At 53.7% G+C, this 19,484-nt stretch overlaps 7 protein-coding genes across 7 annotated transcripts; 3 read left to right on the top strand and 4 right to left on the bottom strand.

Moving 5' to 3' along the window:
* Positions 1–50: 50 nt before the first annotated feature.
* Positions 51–676, top strand: J4E87_004295 (uncharacterized protein; the record flags this gene model as incomplete). Its single annotated transcript, XM_049375917.1, has 2 exons — positions 51–152; positions 227–676. 2 exons carry the CDS (start codon positions 51–53, stop codon positions 674–676), a joined length of 552 nt encoding a protein of 183 aa, XP_049234126.1.
* Positions 677–1,066: 390 nt separating this feature from the next.
* Positions 1,067–3,007, bottom strand: J4E87_004294 (uncharacterized protein; the record flags this gene model as incomplete). The annotated part of the gene is made up of 3 exons (XM_049375916.1): positions 1,067–2,128; positions 2,178–2,701; positions 2,752–3,007. 3 exons carry the CDS (start codon positions 3,005–3,007, stop codon positions 1,067–1,069), a joined length of 1,842 nt encoding a protein of 613 aa, XP_049234125.1.
* Positions 3,008–4,119: 1,112 nt separating this feature from the next.
* J4E87_004293 (uncharacterized protein) lies at positions 4,120–5,480 on the bottom strand (the record flags this gene model as incomplete). Its single annotated transcript, XM_049375915.1, has 2 exons — positions 4,120–5,142; positions 5,307–5,480. 2 exons carry the CDS (start codon positions 5,478–5,480, stop codon positions 4,120–4,122), a joined length of 1,197 nt encoding a protein of 398 aa, XP_049234124.1.
* A 1,131-nt stretch (positions 5,481–6,611) lies between these two features.
* Positions 6,612–10,750, bottom strand: J4E87_004292 (uncharacterized protein; the record flags this gene model as incomplete). The annotated part of the gene is made up of 4 exons (XM_049375914.1): positions 6,612–6,685; positions 6,740–7,137; positions 7,191–7,440; positions 7,489–10,750. 4 exons carry the CDS (start codon positions 10,748–10,750, stop codon positions 6,612–6,614), a joined length of 3,984 nt encoding a protein of 1,327 aa, XP_049234123.1.
* Positions 10,751–12,605: 1,855 nt separating this feature from the next.
* Positions 12,606–13,574, top strand: J4E87_004291 (uncharacterized protein; the record flags this gene model as incomplete). Its single annotated transcript, XM_049375913.1, has 1 exon — positions 12,606–13,574. One exon carries the CDS (start codon positions 12,606–12,608, stop codon positions 13,572–13,574), a length of 969 nt encoding a protein of 322 aa, XP_049234122.1.
* Positions 13,575–15,397: 1,823 nt separating this feature from the next.
* Positions 15,398–17,328, bottom strand: J4E87_004290 (uncharacterized protein; the record flags this gene model as incomplete). Its single annotated transcript, XM_049375912.1, has 5 exons — positions 15,398–15,550; positions 15,602–16,196; positions 16,243–16,972; positions 17,020–17,213; positions 17,264–17,328. The coding sequence occupies 5 exons, from the start codon at positions 17,326–17,328 to the stop codon at positions 15,398–15,400; spliced, it is 1,737 nt and encodes a 578-aa protein (XP_049234121.1).
* A 508-nt stretch (positions 17,329–17,836) lies between these two features.
* J4E87_004289 (uncharacterized protein) lies at positions 17,837–18,680 on the top strand (the record flags this gene model as incomplete). Its single annotated transcript, XM_049375911.1, has 2 exons — positions 17,837–18,442; positions 18,489–18,680. The coding sequence occupies 2 exons, from the start codon at positions 17,837–17,839 to the stop codon at positions 18,678–18,680; spliced, it is 798 nt and encodes a 265-aa protein (XP_049234120.1).
* Positions 18,681–19,484: the final 804 nt, after the last annotated feature.

The following is a 19,484-nucleotide window of genomic DNA, read 5'->3' as shown; positions in this document are numbered from 1 at the left end:
ATGAACCAAATCCTCTCCAACGCTGGAATGGCGCTTCTGTTACCCCGTTCATGCGCTGGGCATACGCAGTCACCGATGCCCGAGGTGCTGTTCGCCCCAATTACAACTACGATCCGGACATGAACAACGCGATCTACCTCAGCGAGACCATCGTAAGTCTTCCCCTACTTCCTCTCCACCCACACCCACACCCCTAGCAAATCCCCATACTAACACCACCCCACAGGACGACTTCGACCGCAACCCCTCCCTCGTCCACGAACTCGTCCTCCGAATCGCGAACCCCGACCTCGGCCACCCCTCCATGGACTGGATCCGCGCCAACCGCTCTCTCGTCGATATCCTCCTGTATCGTCACTACCAGCGCTACGGCGGTCTGATGCTGCCTCCGACGGCGGCAGCACTTCAGGCGATGCAACAACACGAGACCGCAATCGCTGCTGCTAGAGCCGCTGGTGTCCACCCTGATAACTATCCACACATCATGTTCCCGGCTTTTGGACCGCCGCCGCCGGGTGAGGGCGAGGTGGGCTCGCCTGGTGGAAAGGGCAAGGGCAAGGCGACACCGGGGAAGCCGTCTGGATCTCCTCCGGGTAAGGGTAACCCGTTTGGCAGTATTGGAGATAGGGGTGGGTTTGGACGTGGAGGTCCGAGTGGTGGTGGGGTTTACTACTGAGTAAGTTGTACATCTCCTGGTTGTAGTATGGTGTGTTGGTTGAGGTTCTCGAAGACCTTTGTGACTTCCTGGCTGCAGTATTACGCTGCTTTGGAGGACCACAATGACTTCGAGGACCTCCTGGCTGCTTGATACTATAACTGTTTGGATGTTTCTGATAGAGCCTGGCTAACCTCTAGTAGTACTCCCAAAGACGAGTTGTCAGTAAAAGGAAGCATGACTCGTCACAAAGACGATACGAGACGGCTCATCACTGGGTGGAAATAGGCCGAGGTGACTATATGGGTTTCAATGAGATGGTTACATACATAGACACGGAGATTGGAAGATTAATATTGGAATATCATTCATATCATTACTATCATATGACCATTACCGTACTTTTGAAATCTACAACCCACTCTTCTCGTTCTTCTCATCCCTAACACTAAGAGTCTCAACATTCTCAGCATCGCCAAGCTCACGGCCGCCCACGTACTTGCTCTCCTTCATGTTGTTCATAGCATCTTCCTGAGCATCTGCCTTGCGGAAAGTGAGGTAGAAACCGATACCGCCGAACATGGCAACAACAGCAACGGAACCGTAGTTCCATACGAGAAGCGGGTCCTCAGACAGACTGACAAAGGCTTGGCCGAGAGCGGCTGAGACAGCGGAGGTGGAGAGGGCAACGGCCTGGATGGTGGACTTCATGTTGTTGGGGGCCTTGGTGTACGCGTACTCGAGCTTGGTGATGGAAGCGAGAATCTCGGACATACCGATCAGACCGTAGGGGAAGGCCTGGACCCAGACGGAGATGTCGGCGTTGCAGTCTTTGCGTTCCTTGCTGAGAGCGTTGATGTTGCTGCCGCAGGGTGACATCTTGTAGATGTAGTATTGGATGACGCAGGCTGACACCATGGCGAACGAGGAAAGAGCGAAACCAGCAGTGATCTTCTTGATGGGCGAGAGGTTGACACCAGCCTTGCGGAGAGCGGGGTAGACGAAGAAGTCCATGATGGGGATAAGGATGACGATGAAGATGGGGTTCAGCTTCGAGACAATGTCGTTGGGCGTCTTTCCGAGGTTCATGGTGTTGGCTTGGGAGACAAGGTTGTTGGTCATCTGGTTGTACGCGAGCCAGTAGAGAGGGTACCACAGGAAGACCTTGCAAGCGAGGATACCGCGCTTGACTTCATCAACCCAGGCATCGTCAAAGGTCATCCAGTCAGGAACAGCCTGGCCGCTGGCACGGAGGGCAGTAGGCTTGATCCTGTCCCAGAAACCATCGTCCTTGAATGTGTTCTTGCGGGGCGACTGCTTGATACCGAGACCGATGAGCTTGAAAGCCTTGCCCATGACGGATCCAGTGGGTGGCGAGAGCTTGTAGTGCTTCTTCATCGTGATGAGAATGATGGGGCAGAGGAGGTAGCAGATAGTGGGTAGCGTGTAAGAGAGCCAGAAACCGACGAAATGCTGGATGGCGTTAGTGAGGTCACACAATGCAGTCTGATTCGGCACATACCTCTGAGTAAACCATGGCGATGGAACCGCAGATAGATCCGCAGTTGATCAAGAAGTAAAAGTAGATGTAGATACGCGCAGTGGTAGTAGCGGGGTCGACAATCTCCTTCTGTCCATTCTTCCTAACACGGACGTAGGCCTTCTGGTCCTTGTACTGTTCGGCGATGAGTGGAGAGATGTTACTCTTGAAACCACCAGTTCCGAAACCCATAACGACGAGACCGACAGCGAAGACACCGATGGCGACATTAGGCTTGACGATGACTGCGGGGATAGCAGACATAATCAGAATAATGTGGCCGATAAGAGCGATAAGGTTAGAGTACTGGATGGTTTTGTAACGTCCCCAGTACTCGTCAGCGAGCCAGGCACCACCGAGAGGCGTGATGTAAGACCAGAACTGGTTAAACATGGTGAGACCGGTGGAGGCACGTTGGCCCATGTCCAGAGCACCGGAACTGACGCCCTTCTTCAAGAAACCAGCACCAGTTGTGGAACCAGGAGGCAATGGCTTTTGGATGAAGTCTGGTAAAAGTCAGTGTATGTCCAGATATACGAGCTATCAATCAACTTACTGACGAAGACAGCGCTGGTACCGTAGTAACTGAAGCGCTCAACGAACTCAACAGCAGCCACAGTCCATGCTTGCCACGGGATGCGACCAGCAACCCTGGGAAGAGTCGCCCATTCCTCTTCAGTAGGGAATGGACCCAAGAGGTTGGTGTTCTCGTCAAAGGAACCAGTGGAGCTGGTGTCGAGCGGGATAGGGTCCATAGCAGTGGCGCCCTTGGTGATCTCAAGAGACGCCTTGACGTTGGTGTTGGCCGCCATTGTGCTGGAGAGAACTTGAACTAAGCTCAGGTAGAACAAAGGTAACAAGGTACGACCGCGAAATTGAATGCGCGGGCGGTGGAATCAAGTAGACGCAACGGGCGATGAACTTGAGTGCCTGCGGTCCAGACAGGTGTACCATGCCCCTCTTCATATACACCCAAGCAAACTCCAAGACCGAAGCTCTGGACAAGAGTTGCACAAGGGTCGCACGCGACTATCGAGCGTGTCCACTCTCGCCATGGCATTTCGTTCGCTCGGTTCCCGCGTTATCACAGCAACATGCACATAACAGCCATCCAAGACCATGGAACGGCGCCTAGTCCGGTCGGAGGATCATACAAACCAGACCTTCAGGCATACTGCCGCAGTTAAGCGCGTTGGTTAGAGGCATCCAAGGCCGTGGTAGCCCCAGGATCAGGATAAGATAGGAATGAGCAAAGAACCCGGGCGCCAATACGAGCAACCAGCCTTGCTCCATGGGCGCGGCGGAACGTTCGAAAAAGACGTGCCAAGCTGAGCTAAGCAGGAAAAGATAACGCTCAGGGAAGCTTCCCATGCGGGCGCGCAGGACGCGCCAAGCCAGGATCCATCTCTTGGTCTTGTCACCTCCCCTTCTGGCCCTAGTCACGATTGCGACGCGCCTGAATGGATCTAGGATCTCCGCCCGGATGGTAGCCAAGGCCTTGGACGTAGGGTTATCAGTATAAGCGTTTCATCACGGTTACCTCCTTCTGCAATGGATCACGCGCGAGATGATGGCTGATGGGGCGTGGTTGCGACGGGGCGTTGGAAAGTTGGAGAGGTTGGTGTTGAAGCGGCGGGTATTATTGGTGTTCAGATAAACCTCACGCTATCAATGAAGCACGGACCTGCTAGCGGAAAACTGGCGGAAGGCGTGGCGGAGTGATCACCGCACCAACGAACTTCTTTTGATTTGACATCTAGGGGTATCTGCTCCCGAGAGGATGGAGGTGGTGACATCCACTGAGGCGAATTACTCTCAGCTGCCGAACACCATCTTTCCAAAACTTTTGCCCTTATCTCTTCTCTTCTCGGTCTCACCGAAATCTCACTTGCCCACTTGCCGGAAAAACTCGTCTTACTTCCAATCAGCCGTCCCGAATCAGTTGTAGCCATTTCTGGATCCTGCTGGTGGTCAGTGACATGGGTGTTGTAGAATTGATCTGGTGGGTATCCGAACCTGGATAGAACTCTTCCGCGTCAGGGCGAGGCACATGAGTGCTCGCACCTGATCCTGAAGGTGGTTGATGAGGACGTGCTGGAAGACCTTGAGTTGGTGCTGGGTCTTGACCTTGTTGACTACCTGAAGAGCCACGACCGCGCTGAGTCGGTTGTCCTTGATGATACGGGTTGCCACCTTGCTGTGACGGCATCGCGAAACCGCTGCTTGCTCCAGTCTGCGAAGAGTAGTCTTGGTGGGCACTATACATCATTTGACTGCCAGTCCAGCCACCACCATACTGCTGTCCGGGGTTGGTGAATGGCTGCTGTTGGTAGGGCTGCATGGGATAACCACCCATAGTCGGCGCAGCCATGTAAGGACCACCACCATACCCATACTGATAAGCTGGGTAGGGATACATTCCTGGAGGTGGGTTTGAAGCGAACTGGGACGGCGTCTGTTGCATGTTCGGAGGAACATTTGGTCCTTGGTTGAAACGACCGCCACCATCCGAACGTCCAACGAAGCCACCTCGAGGCTGTGAAGGCTGACCCCTTCCACGACCGTTTCCACGACCATTTCCGCGACCATTTCCACGGCCACGCTCAGCCTGAAGGCTGGCCAGTTCCCTCTCCAGTGTTGCATTCCTTGCTTCAAGCACTGCAACAGAAGTAGCACGCGCTGGCGCAGCTTCAGCTGGAGATGCGGTGGACGGCCTAGTACTAGTATGTCCTGCTCGAGGGAACTCCGGACTCGGGTTGTCTCCCAGGGAATACAGCATGTACGACCCGTGGACAATGGCGTGGCGGACAAAGATACGGAGGCAGTACTGGCTGCCTTGCTCGGTGACGGCTATGAACTTTGACATTTCCGCCGGTGTCAAGAGTTCTGAGTTTAGGAGGCAAAGGCGGAGACGCTCAATTGTGAACGGGAAGTCTTCGTAGTGTTCCTGGGATGTATGCGTCAGTGCCTGTAATTAAGAGATGGCGGCGTGGCTGTTGGGTGTCCCAGGTGTACTTCACGTATTTCCCCGCCGTTGTGTGGCTTGGTGGGGATACAATGTGTGCTCCTGGACTGACTGATGGGGAGTAAGTTAGCGTCCGGGTTACTTACGAGAAGATGCAGGTTCGACCTTCCGAAAACGACCTGGCGGTTCCAGTCCATTGTAGTCCTGCGCTCCTCTGGGTAGACCCGCTGAAGGAAGGGAATCAGTTCAGAGTCGACCCAGTCTTGGTCGATTGGCGCAGGGGAGGAGTTGAAGACGGCAGGAGGTGTTCGGCCCGTCATGGTGACAAGAAGGTGGAGTTGGACGTAGAAAGAAGATCGAGTCAAGTATCAAGTCGAATTGTATGAAGGTAGGGTATACTCGATTGCAGTCAAGTCGCGTAGGTGTCGTGTATGGAGAGGAAGAAAGGAGTGTACTCCTGACAGTGTCGATAGATTATATACACACTGGCAAGTGAAGGGCCCGGCAGGTACCCGCATTGTTTATCTGTTTATCTTGCTCACTCCCTCCTTCACTTTGTTCTTCCGACGTCATTCCCGCAGTTACCCGCGGCTTTTTGCTCACTTGACGAGCACGCGATTGCTTGCGTCGGCGCCACGTTAAGTCCGAGCAAACGCAGTTGTATACTACCCGACGCGGTGGTTCTTATCCCCGATCAGGTGAAGGAGAATTTGAGGAGTTGGTCCTTCACCTTTCACGATGTTCGCAGTGAGAGGAGGATGCAACTGAGTTTGGATTGCGTTTTCAGAAAATAGTCTGTGTACGACGAGGCACTGTGATAGCAGCAATCAAGTTTGTATCTCTCTTGAGATTAGTACTGTGATGATGCGGAGGGGCAACTGAAGGACAACTCGCCGTCTCTGTTATACTCGTACGAAAAGATACCTTCCTATTGTTACCTCACAAAAGAAGCAGCTGTCATAGCGTCGATGTTACCCAATTCGTCTTCCTCCGTCATGTGAACAGTCTAAACAGGCTTCATTGGAAGTGGCAGTGGCAGATGGAGTAAGTCGAATAACTCTGCTTTCATTCAGATCTCTCTCTGTATTTGACAGCGAACACACTCTGGTATATATCGAACCTAATCGCTAACAAAACATGGATATGCCAACAATGCTTGGAAAGTCCTAACAAACCAACACCCCTAATTCCCTACATGCCAGTAGTGATATCTCGTGTCACATTTTGCTCCGAAACGCCAAAACACAAAAGGGTAAGAGAAGGAGAAGCGCCTGTCTTCTTTGTCCAGAAGGGTGTGGAGTAGAAGAGAGAAGAGGAAGGAAATCGAGAAGCAAGCCTCGCGCTTGGTGGTAACAAAGGAGAATGTACATCTGCGGTATTTGATGTGTGGTGGTGGTTATGCAAGCCAGCTAGTCTTCCAAGTCCAGCAAGCCGGGAAGGGAAGTGAAGCTCTATATCTTCCTTCGAACAGTGAACTTGCGCTCCATGGTCGCAGCGGGTAAGGCTTCAGCGAAGGTATCGCGTGCTGTTATTCATATTAGCATTGTCCCTCTTATGCAATGTTGTGGGTATGACTTACTCTCAGCAGAATCAAACATGATGAGAATATCATCATGCTCGCCCGGATACTCAATCTCATCTAGACAAACAAATCGTCTCTTCGTACCAGACCAACCGGTAAGTCTGCCCTCCGCCTTTTGGATTTTGCCCTCGCCCCTGCGTTCATCGACCGGAAGAGCAAATTTAGCATCGACAAGCTTGAGTCCGAACTGACCGTTCTTGTCAGTCTTTTGGAACGTATCGGTAAGGCGGAGCTGGAAGTTCATGGCGTCGGCGTGGGAGAAGTCTTCGAAGAAAGCGAGGAGTTGGATGATGTTATCTTGCTCGACGATTTGGAGTCGGATGCGTGTGGCGGTCCATTGTTTGTAGATAGGGACGACCATGCGGCGACGGGAGATGGAGAAGGAGTTTGCGAGACTGGGATAGTGTTAGCTAGGTGCCAGAAGGAACAGTGATGGAGGTAGACATACCCGTCGAATTTCACGTGGAAGCCGGTAACAGCCAACTGGAAGGTGTGGAGGTCGTTGAAAGAGTTGAAGGTGAGTCGTCGGATTGTCGATGCGCTTGTGAGTGTCTTCAGAAGCTTGGCTAGTTCGTCGGGGACGGCGGGGTCAGTTCGACTGCTGTCGACAGCTACAGCCATGTCTTGTTGAGCTTCGCGGAGGAGTGTGAGTTCGGCGGCTCCGTCGACTGGGAGGCGGACTAGAAGTTCACCGGATCCTGGAAGTCGTTAGTATCGCATTATTCATCCGACAAGACTTAACTTACCCAAGTTCATGCGGTCAGAGATGATACCGGCTGTGTGTCGACACATAATCCTCAAACTCTCACTCTTGACAGTGGGTGCTGATTCTAATCCTGCAGCTTCTGGATCCAGGTTCATAACCTTGGCTTCCACCCACTGCAGCTTTTCCAGCACGCGACTACCCTGCGAAGTAAAGCCCTCTGACTGGTCCGCACTCTCAATGTGGAATGCTTTCAGTGCGACTTGAGCGAAGGTAGTCTCGCCTTCTGCGACATTCATGGACGTGAATGTGCCAAAGAGGTCGTTTCGATCCCTGCCACTCTGGAAGACGAGGTGAGCTGCACATGTTCTCAGCTTTTTATCCGCACTCTCTTCACGGAATCGCAGTCTCAACGCCGGAGCTTGGTTGGCTTCGGTGACGTATTCGAAGTTCATGGGCTCCTGCTTTGTTCCGAGCTCGTGGTTGATCAAGCTGACTTGCTTGGTTTGCTGCGGCGTGACCAGAACCATACGGTAGCCTCGATGTAATTTCCGCTTTCCTGTACCTTCACTACTTCGTTCGATCCTTTGGAACACCATCAGCTTGCAGCCTTGAATTCGATCGCCTGGCCATGCTGCTGGGTTTGCAGGATCCCGGTAGCTCGCCTCCTGGAGGTACAATTTGCAAGCAAAGCGCTCGTCTCTCCGTTCTCGTAGGTCTGACTCGACTCGGTTCGTGTGATTGACGATAGACCAGAGACTACGGAAGTCACTCTCGTGCAGCGCAAGAGTCAGGACAAATCCGTGCTTCAATTGAACTGTGAGTTGCGAAATCTGTTGCTTCCAGTTGACGTCTTTCCAGCTAAGTACTGATCCGGAGCCCACCAGAAGGTTGATAAGGCTGTTTTGGCTGCAGATGGCCAACTTGACCTGATACTCCTCCTTAGACCGCATGACGGATATAACAGCATCCATCGGAACACGATCGGTGGCGGGGTCATCGGTTGAGACAGAGGCTTTTACGAACATGCGGAAGTAGCAAAAGTCGGTCTTCGTGTCGGAGAGGGGTATGTACTGAGATAGACTAAACTGGCTGCCGTTAGGAGCAGGGAGCCCGGAGGTTAGCACGCTCGCTGCGTCTGCGGGGAATGTCGGATACTCCTCCCATATCTTCTGGTCTTGTCCCTGGATAAGAGCTTGCGTTGGAGGCATGCTTTGATGCTTCTTCATCGACCCCACAAGCAATTTCAGGTAGTGGGTAATCGCATTCTGTATATCAAACACCTCCGCACTCGCAGGGTCTCCGGCTTGTCTTGCCATGTCGACTTGCGCATCAGGGGACGCGTTGCCATAACCCTGTAAGCTGGGATGGTTCGGAAGGACTTCAGAAATGATCCACCACACTTTGGCTAGGTCGACATGCGGTTGAGCCAGTCGTTCTTGTATCGGTTCGGCAGACTTGGGTTGACTCCTGATCAGGTTCTCCATCCCAGTACGTCCTTTCAAGAACCACCAAGTAGCAACCCTGAGCCATTGCATCGGCGAGTGACTATTGAGGTTGCCCCCGAGCTGAGCTGTCAGCTGGAAGATGCCTCTCATGTGCGTAATGCGCTCGGCAAAGTCCCGGTATGCGGAATCATTCGCAGATCTCGTATCCGAACGAGCGAGAGGAGCAGCGGGTTTGGCGCTGGTACTGGCACCAGATGCGTTTCGTGACGGCAACTGGCTAGGAGGTCCTGAGATGGCGAGAGGCTGGGGAAGTGAAGAAGGTTGCAGTTGAGGTTGAGCGGACGAGAAATAAGATGTACTCGGGGGAAGCTGGGGTGGAGTCGGGAGATTTGGGCTGTCGTCGAGGGCCCCGAAAAGAGCGTTCTCTTTGATCGACGGAATCCGTTGTACGTTCGTATTGATAAAAGGATCCGACCGTGCAGCAGGAGAGGCGCGTGTCTGTGAAGGAGAAAATGCGACATATTGCGATCTAGACGCGGATGGTGGTGATTGCGCTCCCGGCCGTCCTGGGGAGGGCCCACGGGCTCTCGATCGTTCAGGGTCCTCAGTGTCCAGTCTCATCCGAGGAGATCCCCTGGAATCCGACTGGGGTGTCTCTAGAGGTGTTCTGGCTACGGCCGGTGTGGCATATGAGGAAGGAGGTGTGCCCACAAGGGACTGCTGTGAGCTCGTCTCGGAGTCCCGTCTTTGGCCCGAGGCTGCGCGTTGCGATGCCTCATGCAGTGTTCTGCCCTCTTCCGATCGCATCTTTTGTTTCACCCTCGCAGCGAACGAACTCGGGCCGTCGTCCTCCTGCTCAGCCAAATGTCTTTCTGGCATCATGGGCACCGAAGGTATCGCATGCACCGGCGAGGGCAGATCGTCGTCACCCAGAGTACTGAAGCCAGTCTGCGTGCGTTTAAGCGGCTTTGGCTGGAAGTCGTCCTCTTCTTGGATAGTAGGTTCGCGTACTGACATATTCCTCGACATGACAGGTGAGAGATTGTCCGAATCCTGTGAATACACAGAGTCCTCGCTGGTGCTGGGTCGCCTTCCGGGAGGGATAGATATAGGCTCTGGTATTCCGTCAAAGCCAGTGGGCGCCCTGGTGAGGCCCTTTGGTCGGTCCCCCAAGCCCATAGATCCCATGTAGCGCGGCGGTGTGGGTGGCAGTTGCGTAGCGTGGGTGTTGATCTGACCCATCTGCATCTTCTGGCCGAGTGGTGGGGACAGCTCGCCGGGGTTCGTGCGCGTTCTCGTGAGGTTTGTCCTGTACTCGGTCTGCGAGGGGGTTCTGCCTATACCATTGCTGCGCGCTCCCAGATTTGCATCGTCCTGCGGCGTCTGAGATTGGACCTTCTCCGGTTCCGGGATCGTCGCTGCCTTTTTGTTCTTCGCGACTTCCACAACGGGGTCCTCGCACTCGTCACCGCCATGGCCTATGACTTCTGGAACTGTGCGCACGAAGCTCACGGTGAAGCCCTTCTTGCGCGTGCCTGTCTTCAGACCGCCGGGCCCTGGGCTCTTTCCGGCAGCAGCAGCGCTGTTCAGGATCGTCTGTGCGCCGGGCCATCGCTGGGCGCTCGCAACGTCTATGCGGGGTCGGAGGAAGGCTGAGGCGGCGGCAGCGGCGTCCTTTTGCTGCTGGGCGGCGCGGTCGGTCGAGGGCTTGAGGAAGTCGTTGATGTCGTGGTCGTCCGAGGGCGGCTTCGTCTTGGGCTGTGTGGCGGCGGCGAGTTCGTTGGTCTTTTCGAAGATCTTGGTCTTCCAGCGGCTCTTTGAGAAGAGCTTACTCCCGGCATCCTGTGCGTCCACCATGGTGCTGCCCGCAGACCAAGACTGGTGCTATCACTGGTGGTGGGAGGGGTCGTGGGTGGTGGAAGAATACGCCGTGAATGGCGGGTGAGGCGCGTCGGGGTGATCGCGTGCCTGGCGTCGAGGCTGCGTGTGTCGTGTTTGCCGTCCCTGGGGCTCAATTGATTATTGGCGGCGGCGACGACGGGCTGGCCAAAGTGTTCCGAGAGTCTGTCACTTCTCTAACAGGGTCCGGCCACATGAAACGGCCTGATGCGAAGAACCAATGCCGCCGTCAGGTATATACAGGTGAAAAGAAAGGCAGATGGGAGGAAAGCCACGAAATGCGGACCAAGCCAGGACCCAACAACGTCGTGGAACCGCCGCTGTAGTTGCGGAGTAGTTTATCAGCTAAATTGCCCAGGGTCGAAGCTAATTGCGCGCCGCCCGCTTATCGTTGCATGCCTGCAGCGGTATCCTAAACTCCTTTTGCGTCTGCTGCCTCGGGCTTTCTCTACACGAGCAAGATTTGCGTAAAGCCGTACAGCGAAATTGCGATTCTGCGTCGCTTGCCGGCTACGGCTATGCTTGGAAACGGCCGTCTGCAGATGTCTCGTGTTCGCAGCGCCAACGTCGACACACCCCACATTCAGCCCACCAGATCCCGTCTGTGCGTATGACACTCGGTCCTACATTCACCCAGTTACCACATGCGGTCGTATATAATTCCCTTGGCGGCAGCGCCTGCAGTCTGTGTGCGGCTCAAACATTGACCTTGTTGTATCCGGCGCATCGACAATGACTTCTCCATGTGCTTTCCATTGTCATCTCACCACCAGCACTGCCCGGTCTTCTATGCCCAACGTCTTACTCTATGTACGTAGATCCTGGCCCCAGCTTGTCAAGATCGTCATGACGTGCGTGGCATGTGTTTCACTCTCCTCTTCATGTGCGCACCTCGACAACCCCCTGAGGAACATGGCGACAACAATAACAGACTCCAACTGCTCAACGATACCTCGCTTGCAAGGCTATTGAGAGTCTCCCAAAAGGGAAGACCACAGGATGGGCTATGCCCGAAACAACAATGGAGTTGATAAGGCGCGACAGGGGTAGCGGTTCCTTAGCGTACATCAAGCCTCGGCTGTGCCACCTGGCCGACGTCTAAATATACTCGGAACGGAGGCCTTGACGTTCCGCTTTCACGAACGAATGAACAACACAACACGGCCACAAGAATTTCGCGGCGGAAGGATTGTGCCTTTGGCAGCGATTCAAGTAATTTTCCCTGTGCGCGTCTCGCGATGCAACACGAACAACCGGTGCTTACTTCTGACGCTAGCGGCCTTGGTCGTCCGCTATTGGCCACATGGCCTTTACCGATATGCAGTGGTGTGCCGACATGGTAGGATTAAGATGAGCGCTCATCTACCAGACTATAAGCCGTTGGTGGCGCAACCCGATGAACCCATAAGCAGTAACCACCAAACATCCCAGCAGGAAACTTGCAAATTCGGTAGACGTGCAGTGAACGGCTCTGCAGTATATATCCGTTGGCTGCTAGGGCATACGATGCACAGAAGAAGGAACTGTCCATCTTCATTTCCATCAGCACATCTCTCCGCTTCCATGCTTCCACCGAGCATCATGAGAGCCGGTGTTGGCCGATGGCTGAATAAAGTACACATTAGACTTCCGACGAACACCAAACCGCGGTCTTTCAGAGCCGCAAGTGGGGCAGAGCCATGCGCCAATGACGAAGAAAGCCCCATACTATCGTCATCGCACCGGCAGTCTGAACCCTCAGTACAGTACCCCGCGAAACTTCATCTTCCCCTCATCTCCATAGCTCCTGCCGTCTATTCCATTGCATCACAAAATGTCGTCTCAAGCCAGCTCCGAGCCTCTCCAAACGTACGAAATTTCCGATTTCAAGTTCCACAATGGCACCACACTGCCGAAACTCAAGTTGGCCTACAAGATCCTCAACCCGCACAACAGCAAGATAGCAGTTGTACACACGTGCTTCAAAGGCCGTCTCGACACCACCTTGACACATGCCAACGCCGCTCTGAAGAATCACAAGATCATCCTGATCGCCCTTCTCGGCAATGGCGAATCTTCTAGCCCTTCAAACACGCCCGACTTTCCCAGTACCCTTGAGTACATGGACTGCATCAGCGCTCAGTACTCTCTCCTTACCCAAGAACTCGGTATCAAAGAGGTAGATGTCATGCTAGGATTTTCGATGGGCGGCCAGATCACCTACCATTGGGTAACAACACACCCTGATTTCATCAAGCACGCTGTAATCGTATGTTCCTCCGCCAAAACTAGCAGACACAACTTCCAGTTCCTCGAGGGACCAAAGGCAGCGCTAGAAAGCGCAAAGAGTCCCGAGAGGGGTATCAGGGCATTCGGGAAGGCGTATTCAGCGTGGCTGACAAGCGCCGAATGGTTCGACGAAGAATGCTACAAAGAGATGGGCTTCCAGCAACTGCGAGACTGGGATGATGTGGCTACTATTCAGGGTTACGAAGGTTGGACAGGTGACGATCTTCTGGTAATGCTGGGTATGTGGCAGCGCGGAGACATCACTCGGTGCACCAAGGCGGAGGATCTAGAGTCGGCACTCAAAGGCATCAAAGCAAAGGTTCTGCTCATGCCGTGCGAGTACGATCAGTATTTCCGCCCTTATGTCAGCGAGAAGGAAGCCAAGAGCCTGGAGAATGCAACCGTGGAGATTGTACCCAGCATCTGGGGACATATTGCGGGTGGCGGGGCCAACCCGAAGGATGTGGATTGGATGGATCATCGGATCAAGCTTTTCTTACGGGGCTTAGTATGATTTTACAGACAGCTATCGAATTTGGGCATACTTATTTCCCATGTTAGATGTCAAGTCGTGAAAGGTTGGCGACAAGGAATAGCCTACACACGTCAGTAATGTCAAAAGTAATTTCAAACAAACTTCAAAAGTCGGCCAACAAATGTGCATCTCATATTGACCGAAGTTACTACTGTAATTCATTCAGCCCAATTTTCGCATGTGCTCATGTTCTGACAACCCCGAACATGGAGCAACCACATTCGTGTTTCAAGATCCCCGCAAAAACGATATGTCACCGCCAAGCTATTACACCCGCTGCCTCACCTCCACCCAGGCACGCTTCAAGGTTCTCGAAGCCGCCCAGCATCTCCGTGCGCAATTCCTCCACAAATCCTCAAAGCACTTCCGTGAAATCTAAAGCCCAGCAAAACCCTCTTCAGCATCCACAGCAATGATAACATCACCCACTTCTTCATCGGCGTCAGACCACAACACCTCCGATGCCGCACCGACAGCGACTCGCGGCAACGGCCGCAAGTCACGCGTTTCAGCAGAGCACACGTTGAACCGCGTGCGCGAGAATCAAAGGAGACACCGCGCTCGACAGCGCGATCATGTTGCTTCTCTTGAGCAAAAGCTCGCCGAGACCGAAAAGTTGCTTGAAGAAGCGCGAGCGGAAATCGCCGCTCTGAAAGCAGGAGGATGCGCGGCGGGCTCACACCAACAACCCCAACGACAGAATACCAGCAACGAAGATGTTGAAGAAGGAGAAAGATATATAGGAGAAGGAAATGCGCTTATATCTCAAGATATACCCAGACCACCCATTTCCGCTTTAACCGATCCGCAAACCGATTCGCTAGCACTCACATCCATCCAACCAGATCAGCTCATCGACCCGCAACTAGCAAACTACCCTGATGTCCACGGGCATGTTCCAGACATGAGCGACCTTTCCTTCTTGGGCGGATCCTCTTTCTACCTGCCGTCGCCATCGTCGTCGTCACGGTCAAACATGTCGTTGGTATCGCCAACTTCAATCTCAACGTCAACGTCAACACAAGCCCCATCCCTCGACACCCACCTCACAGTAACCAACACAACAACTCTCACGATAACTGGTCCCCCACCCTGCTGCAACGACCCCCCAACTCCAAACTCACCCCCTCCAACAAACACGCTAGAATGTACATCCTGCTCCACGAAACCTCCCCCCTCCCCCAGTGAAAGTACAACGCTCTGCGCCCAAGCCTTCGTCATGATCGGGCAGCAGAACTTCCGCAACCTCGATCCGGATACGATTAGGCTGTGGCTGGCGCAGGGGTTGCGGAGGGCGCAGAGGGAGGGCGAGGGCTGTAGAGTTGAGAATGGTGCGTTGTTGAGGTTGTTGGATTTTATTAGCGGGTTGTAGTATATGGAAGATAGGAGGAACGTGGACTCAGGGGAAGTATAGAGTATCTGCTGAGTTCGTTTGAGAAGGAGTATAAGGATAGGCGTACGGTGTCTTTCACATCCTCTTTAACCTATCCGTTAGAAGATTCGCATTGGGGAAGGTGGAAACTTAACGAAGATATATACCGTGCAATTTGGCAACAGGCAACTACATTTCTTTACCGCAATACATGTACGCATATTCAGTCATCCCACTCGATTTGTCATGCAAGGTAACATGTGAACAGGAGAAATCGTAGACATTTCATTACCTAAACGCTATGCAGAGAAAAAGAGAAAGTTCCCGTATAGTCATACAAAATATGTGTGGAATGATCGCGAAATCATGCTTCATCGTCAATTTTGGCATGAGCATGCATGAGACCCTGGGTGCCATCAGAGAAATACTTCTAGCGTCCCATCCTGATGACACCGGCGTGCACCAGCTTCTGGATCTTGGATCGGATGCTGGGGTTCTTGAGATGCTCTTGCAGAGCCGCGGGGTCGTCCTTGGCTTGCTGAAGAATAGCTTGCATGACGGGGTCTTGGAGGATGCCGACGATCTGGATTGTGTTAGTATAGCTCTCATGTGAATCGTGTATGGGTGAACATACCTCTGGATCCCGCTGGATACGCTCCATGGTTTGTTGCTCGGTCTCGCCTTCACGTGCCGAGTACTGTGCTTGTAGAGCCTTGGCTTCTTGTTGCTGAATCTCGCGAGCGTTCTTGCCGTCCTTGTCGTGCTCCATAGCTTCTGCGCACACATTGACACACTTGTTGTACTCGCGCATGGTGAAGTAGGCTTGGGCTTTCCGCAGGTAGGCTCGGATGAAGTCTGGATCACGCTTGATCGCCTCGTCGCAGTCTGCTACAGCCGAAGGGAACTCTAGCAACTTGATGAAGCAGGCGGCGCGGTTGGAGTATCCTCTTGGGTCGTCTGGTGCGCGCTTGATCATCTCGGAGTATGCCTCGACGGCCTCGGGCCAGTTGGACTCCTTGAACTTGGCATTGCCGAGCTCACGCGCCTTCTCAGCCTCTTCGGGGTTGATGTATGACTCCTTCTCTTGTTTGGCCTTGGCCTTTTCTGCTGCACGGAGCTTTGCGAGGACTTCGGGTGTGCGGTGTTCGGTTTGTGCCTTTTGGTAGTATTTGACTGCGTTGGCGAGATCGCCCATCTTCTCGTATGCGGTACCGATACGTGCAAAGGCCCTGCGTGTGTTAGCAAATGACTGGTGTAAGATTGGGAATGACATACTTGGCGATGATCTTGAAGTCGGCCAGGATCTCGCGACCGTACTCGACAGCCTCTTCACAAGCCTGGATGCAGCCCTCGTAGTCACCCTTCTCAAACTTGGCAGCTCCAAGGTTGGTCTTGTATGCAATGTCCTTGTGTGTCTCCCATGCCTTGTTGTAGTTTTCGATAGCCTCGTCGAATTGTCGCTTCTTGTAGAATTCGGTGCCCTTCTTCTTCAGCTCGTCCGCCTCAGCCTTCGCCTTCTTCGCAGCCTTGTCTTCCTCAGACTCCTCTACTGGCTCTGGCTCTGGTTCAGGTTCGGGTGCCTTCTTCGGTTGCTCGGGAGCTGGTCGCGCATCGGGCATCTCGACGTCCTCCTCGGCCTCCTTTGCGCCTGCATCGCCTGCTCCTCCAGCACCTGGGCCTTGACCGAAAGACATGTCGATGCCAAGTAGCACGCTCATGACGGAGAGGAAGCGGGGGTCCTGCATGAACTGGCCAGCCATGTTCGGGTTCTTCTGCAGCTGCTGGAGCTTGCCCATGAACTCTGCATCGCCGAGGAGGGAGGCTGTCTTGGGGTTCGCCGCGAGCTTCTGGATCATGTTAGGGTCGTTGAACATGCCACCGAGTCCGACACCGCTGTCGTTCGCCTCAGCTTCGACAGCGCGCTTGACGGCATCGAGGCCCTGTTTCGCCTGAGCATTGCTGGGGTCGAGCTTGAGTGCCTCCTCGAAGGCCTCTGTGGCTGCCACTATTGGGTGTTAGCGACGTCATCTCTCCCAGGAATGTTGAACATACCCAAATCACCCTCGCCGTGGAGCGCCGTTCCCTTGCGCCCCCAGCCCTTGGCCCAGTCTGGCTTAATCTCGGTAACCTTGTTTGCATCGTCGAGAGCCTTTTGCCAATCCTTGAGCGAGGCATATGCGCCGGATCGGTTCGAGTAGAGGACGTGATTTTGGGGGTCGAGTTCGATGGCCTGTGAGAACTTCTCGCTGGGATTTGTTAGTAAACCGTCGCTAGGCTGTGTTTGCGGGGACCCTACATGGACTCGGCGAACTTCTTCTCTGCGAAGAGCTTGTTGCCCTCTGCTTTTAGTGCGTCGGCCATGGTAGAGGTATTATGCGTGTGGTTGATTCTGTAATGTGACTGCGAATCTTTTGGTACTACGCGTGCGAGGGACAGGCTCTGAATTATAGTTTGATGGGTAGCTAGAATGTTCGATTGCGGAGCTCTGACGGGAACGTCCGTGCGGCAGACATCTGGAGGGCGCTCGTCATATACCCCACCACGAGCCTCACCCAACTCACTTTCAGCCTGGTGAGTACTATCTGCGCCCTCTTTCAGCCCTCCAGCCCTCTGCATGCGCAAGTATTTCACAGATCAGGTGATGAGATCTAGAGGAATTCGAACAGAACAATGCATTTTGTCAATCGCAGACCCAACAATTGTCCCACGCGCTTTGTCGTCTAGCATAGTTGCTATGTGATCGCACAGATACTCTATACTGACATCCTGAACAAGTCATCCAAGTTTCAGACGATCATCTTGCTGCAAAAAGATACGCTCTGTCCTTTGATCAACACTGTTCTTCAGACTTGCCAACCAAACTCTTGTCATGAGCCAGGTCGTTCGTCAGGCCCAGTGGGACGCCGAAGTGGCCTCCAGTGGACACTATGACAAGATTATGGTCCAGAATCTCGAGATCGTCGTCAACGCAGGAAAAGATGTTTGGGGACGCGAGAAGAAGCAGCGGGCCTTGATCAGTGTCACATTGACACTCGGAAAGCAGTTCACGTCAGCTTCTTCTACGGACTCCGTCGATGACAGCACTGTGCACTACGGTACGCTCAGCAAGGCGATACAAGCACGCTTCAAAGATGATTCCATGGCATGGATGTCAACCGTCGCTCTATCGAATGCCGTCTCTCAATGCGTTCGCGATGTCGCAGGCTCGACAGACGTATACGCGATCGAAACCGACGTCTGCTACCTGAAAGGCAGTATGTTTGGCGAAGGCGCTGGACACATCACCTCGCGCGTCGAAGGGTCTGGCACTAGCTCGAACGTACTGTACCTGCGCAACGTCCGCATCCCGTGCCTGATTGGCGTCAACTCCAATGAGAGGCTGCAGAAACAGCCCGTGGTCCTCAATGTTTGGGTTGACAACATGGCTGACTCTCGTGTGGAGGGATACCCTCAGCTAGAAACTTTCTTATTCGAGGTATGCACAGCACAATGTATACGTACACACCGACTGACCAGCGTAGTTGATATCTGGCTCTACATTCCAAACGATCGAGAGCCTGCTTGCGTGGTTGGTCGACGAGCTCAGACAAAGATTCTTCACAGAAGAGGCGGACCAGAACGCGTGGATCAAGCTGAGAATTAGCAAGCCCCATGCGGTACCCTTTGCAGATGCGCCAGCCGTCGAGATAACACGACCCGTACGGTCGAGCTAGGGTGGGGTGGTGTCACTAGCAAACTGCCGCAACGAGTCAAAGCGTCGCCGTGACTGTGGAAACGTCTGCAGGTTTTCTCGGACGCCAGCCACGGGCACAGCTAACGATGTCTGTTCCTGACTTGTGCTAGGGGAGGTACGTTAGCGCAACCGGTACCGATTCAGTCTCCACTTCCATAGCTGGCCCTGTCTTACAGCCTGACAGCGTGAAGTCGGGAACCGCCAAGCGTCTAAGCTTGTTAGAAGCTTCTGCCATCTCGGTTCCTGGCATCGCGAGTTCCTCCAGGCTGGGCCATTGGTACACCCCAATGATATTCTTGCTGTTGGGCACAATGCAATCAATGGGTCTTGTCGGGATTCGAGTAATGATCTAGCTAAATTCCCGCAAAGTTTCAACACGGGCGTGTGTAGTGGAGATGGCGTTCTTGAGGCTGTCGTAGCATGGGCATCGTTGTTGTGTGAATACACCGACTTAGTAGCAGAAGATCCCCCACGTGGTCCAAGCGATGCAGACGTGTACCTGCGCCACTGCCACTTTCCACTTCTGCAGCCACTATCTTTTATCCCAAGTCACTTCCGCGATATGCAGATGCAAAAGACCCTTGATCACCCGAAACCCCGCTGCATTCGCCTCCGCGTTGCATCGCGCAGTCGCCACTGTGGAAAAAAATGCAACTTTCCCAGCCGGGGAAGTCTGTTGGGGAGCAAGTCGGAAGAGCGGTCTCTGCGCGACGTCAAGCTGACTGCAGCCCCCTGCTAGCGCGGCGGCCAGATGAGGGGCTTTTCAATTTATCGACATAGCTCT

The sequence above is a fragment of the Alternaria ethzedia genome, assembly GCF_023757985.1.
Source record: "Alternaria ethzedia strain BMP 0044 chromosome Unknown scaffold_8, whole genome shotgun sequence".
Lineage (NCBI taxonomy): Eukaryota > Fungi > Ascomycota > Dothideomycetes > Pleosporales > Pleosporaceae > Alternaria > Alternaria ethzedia.
Note: the sequence above shows the minus strand (reverse complement) of the source record. Positions and strands in the feature narration are given on the sequence as shown.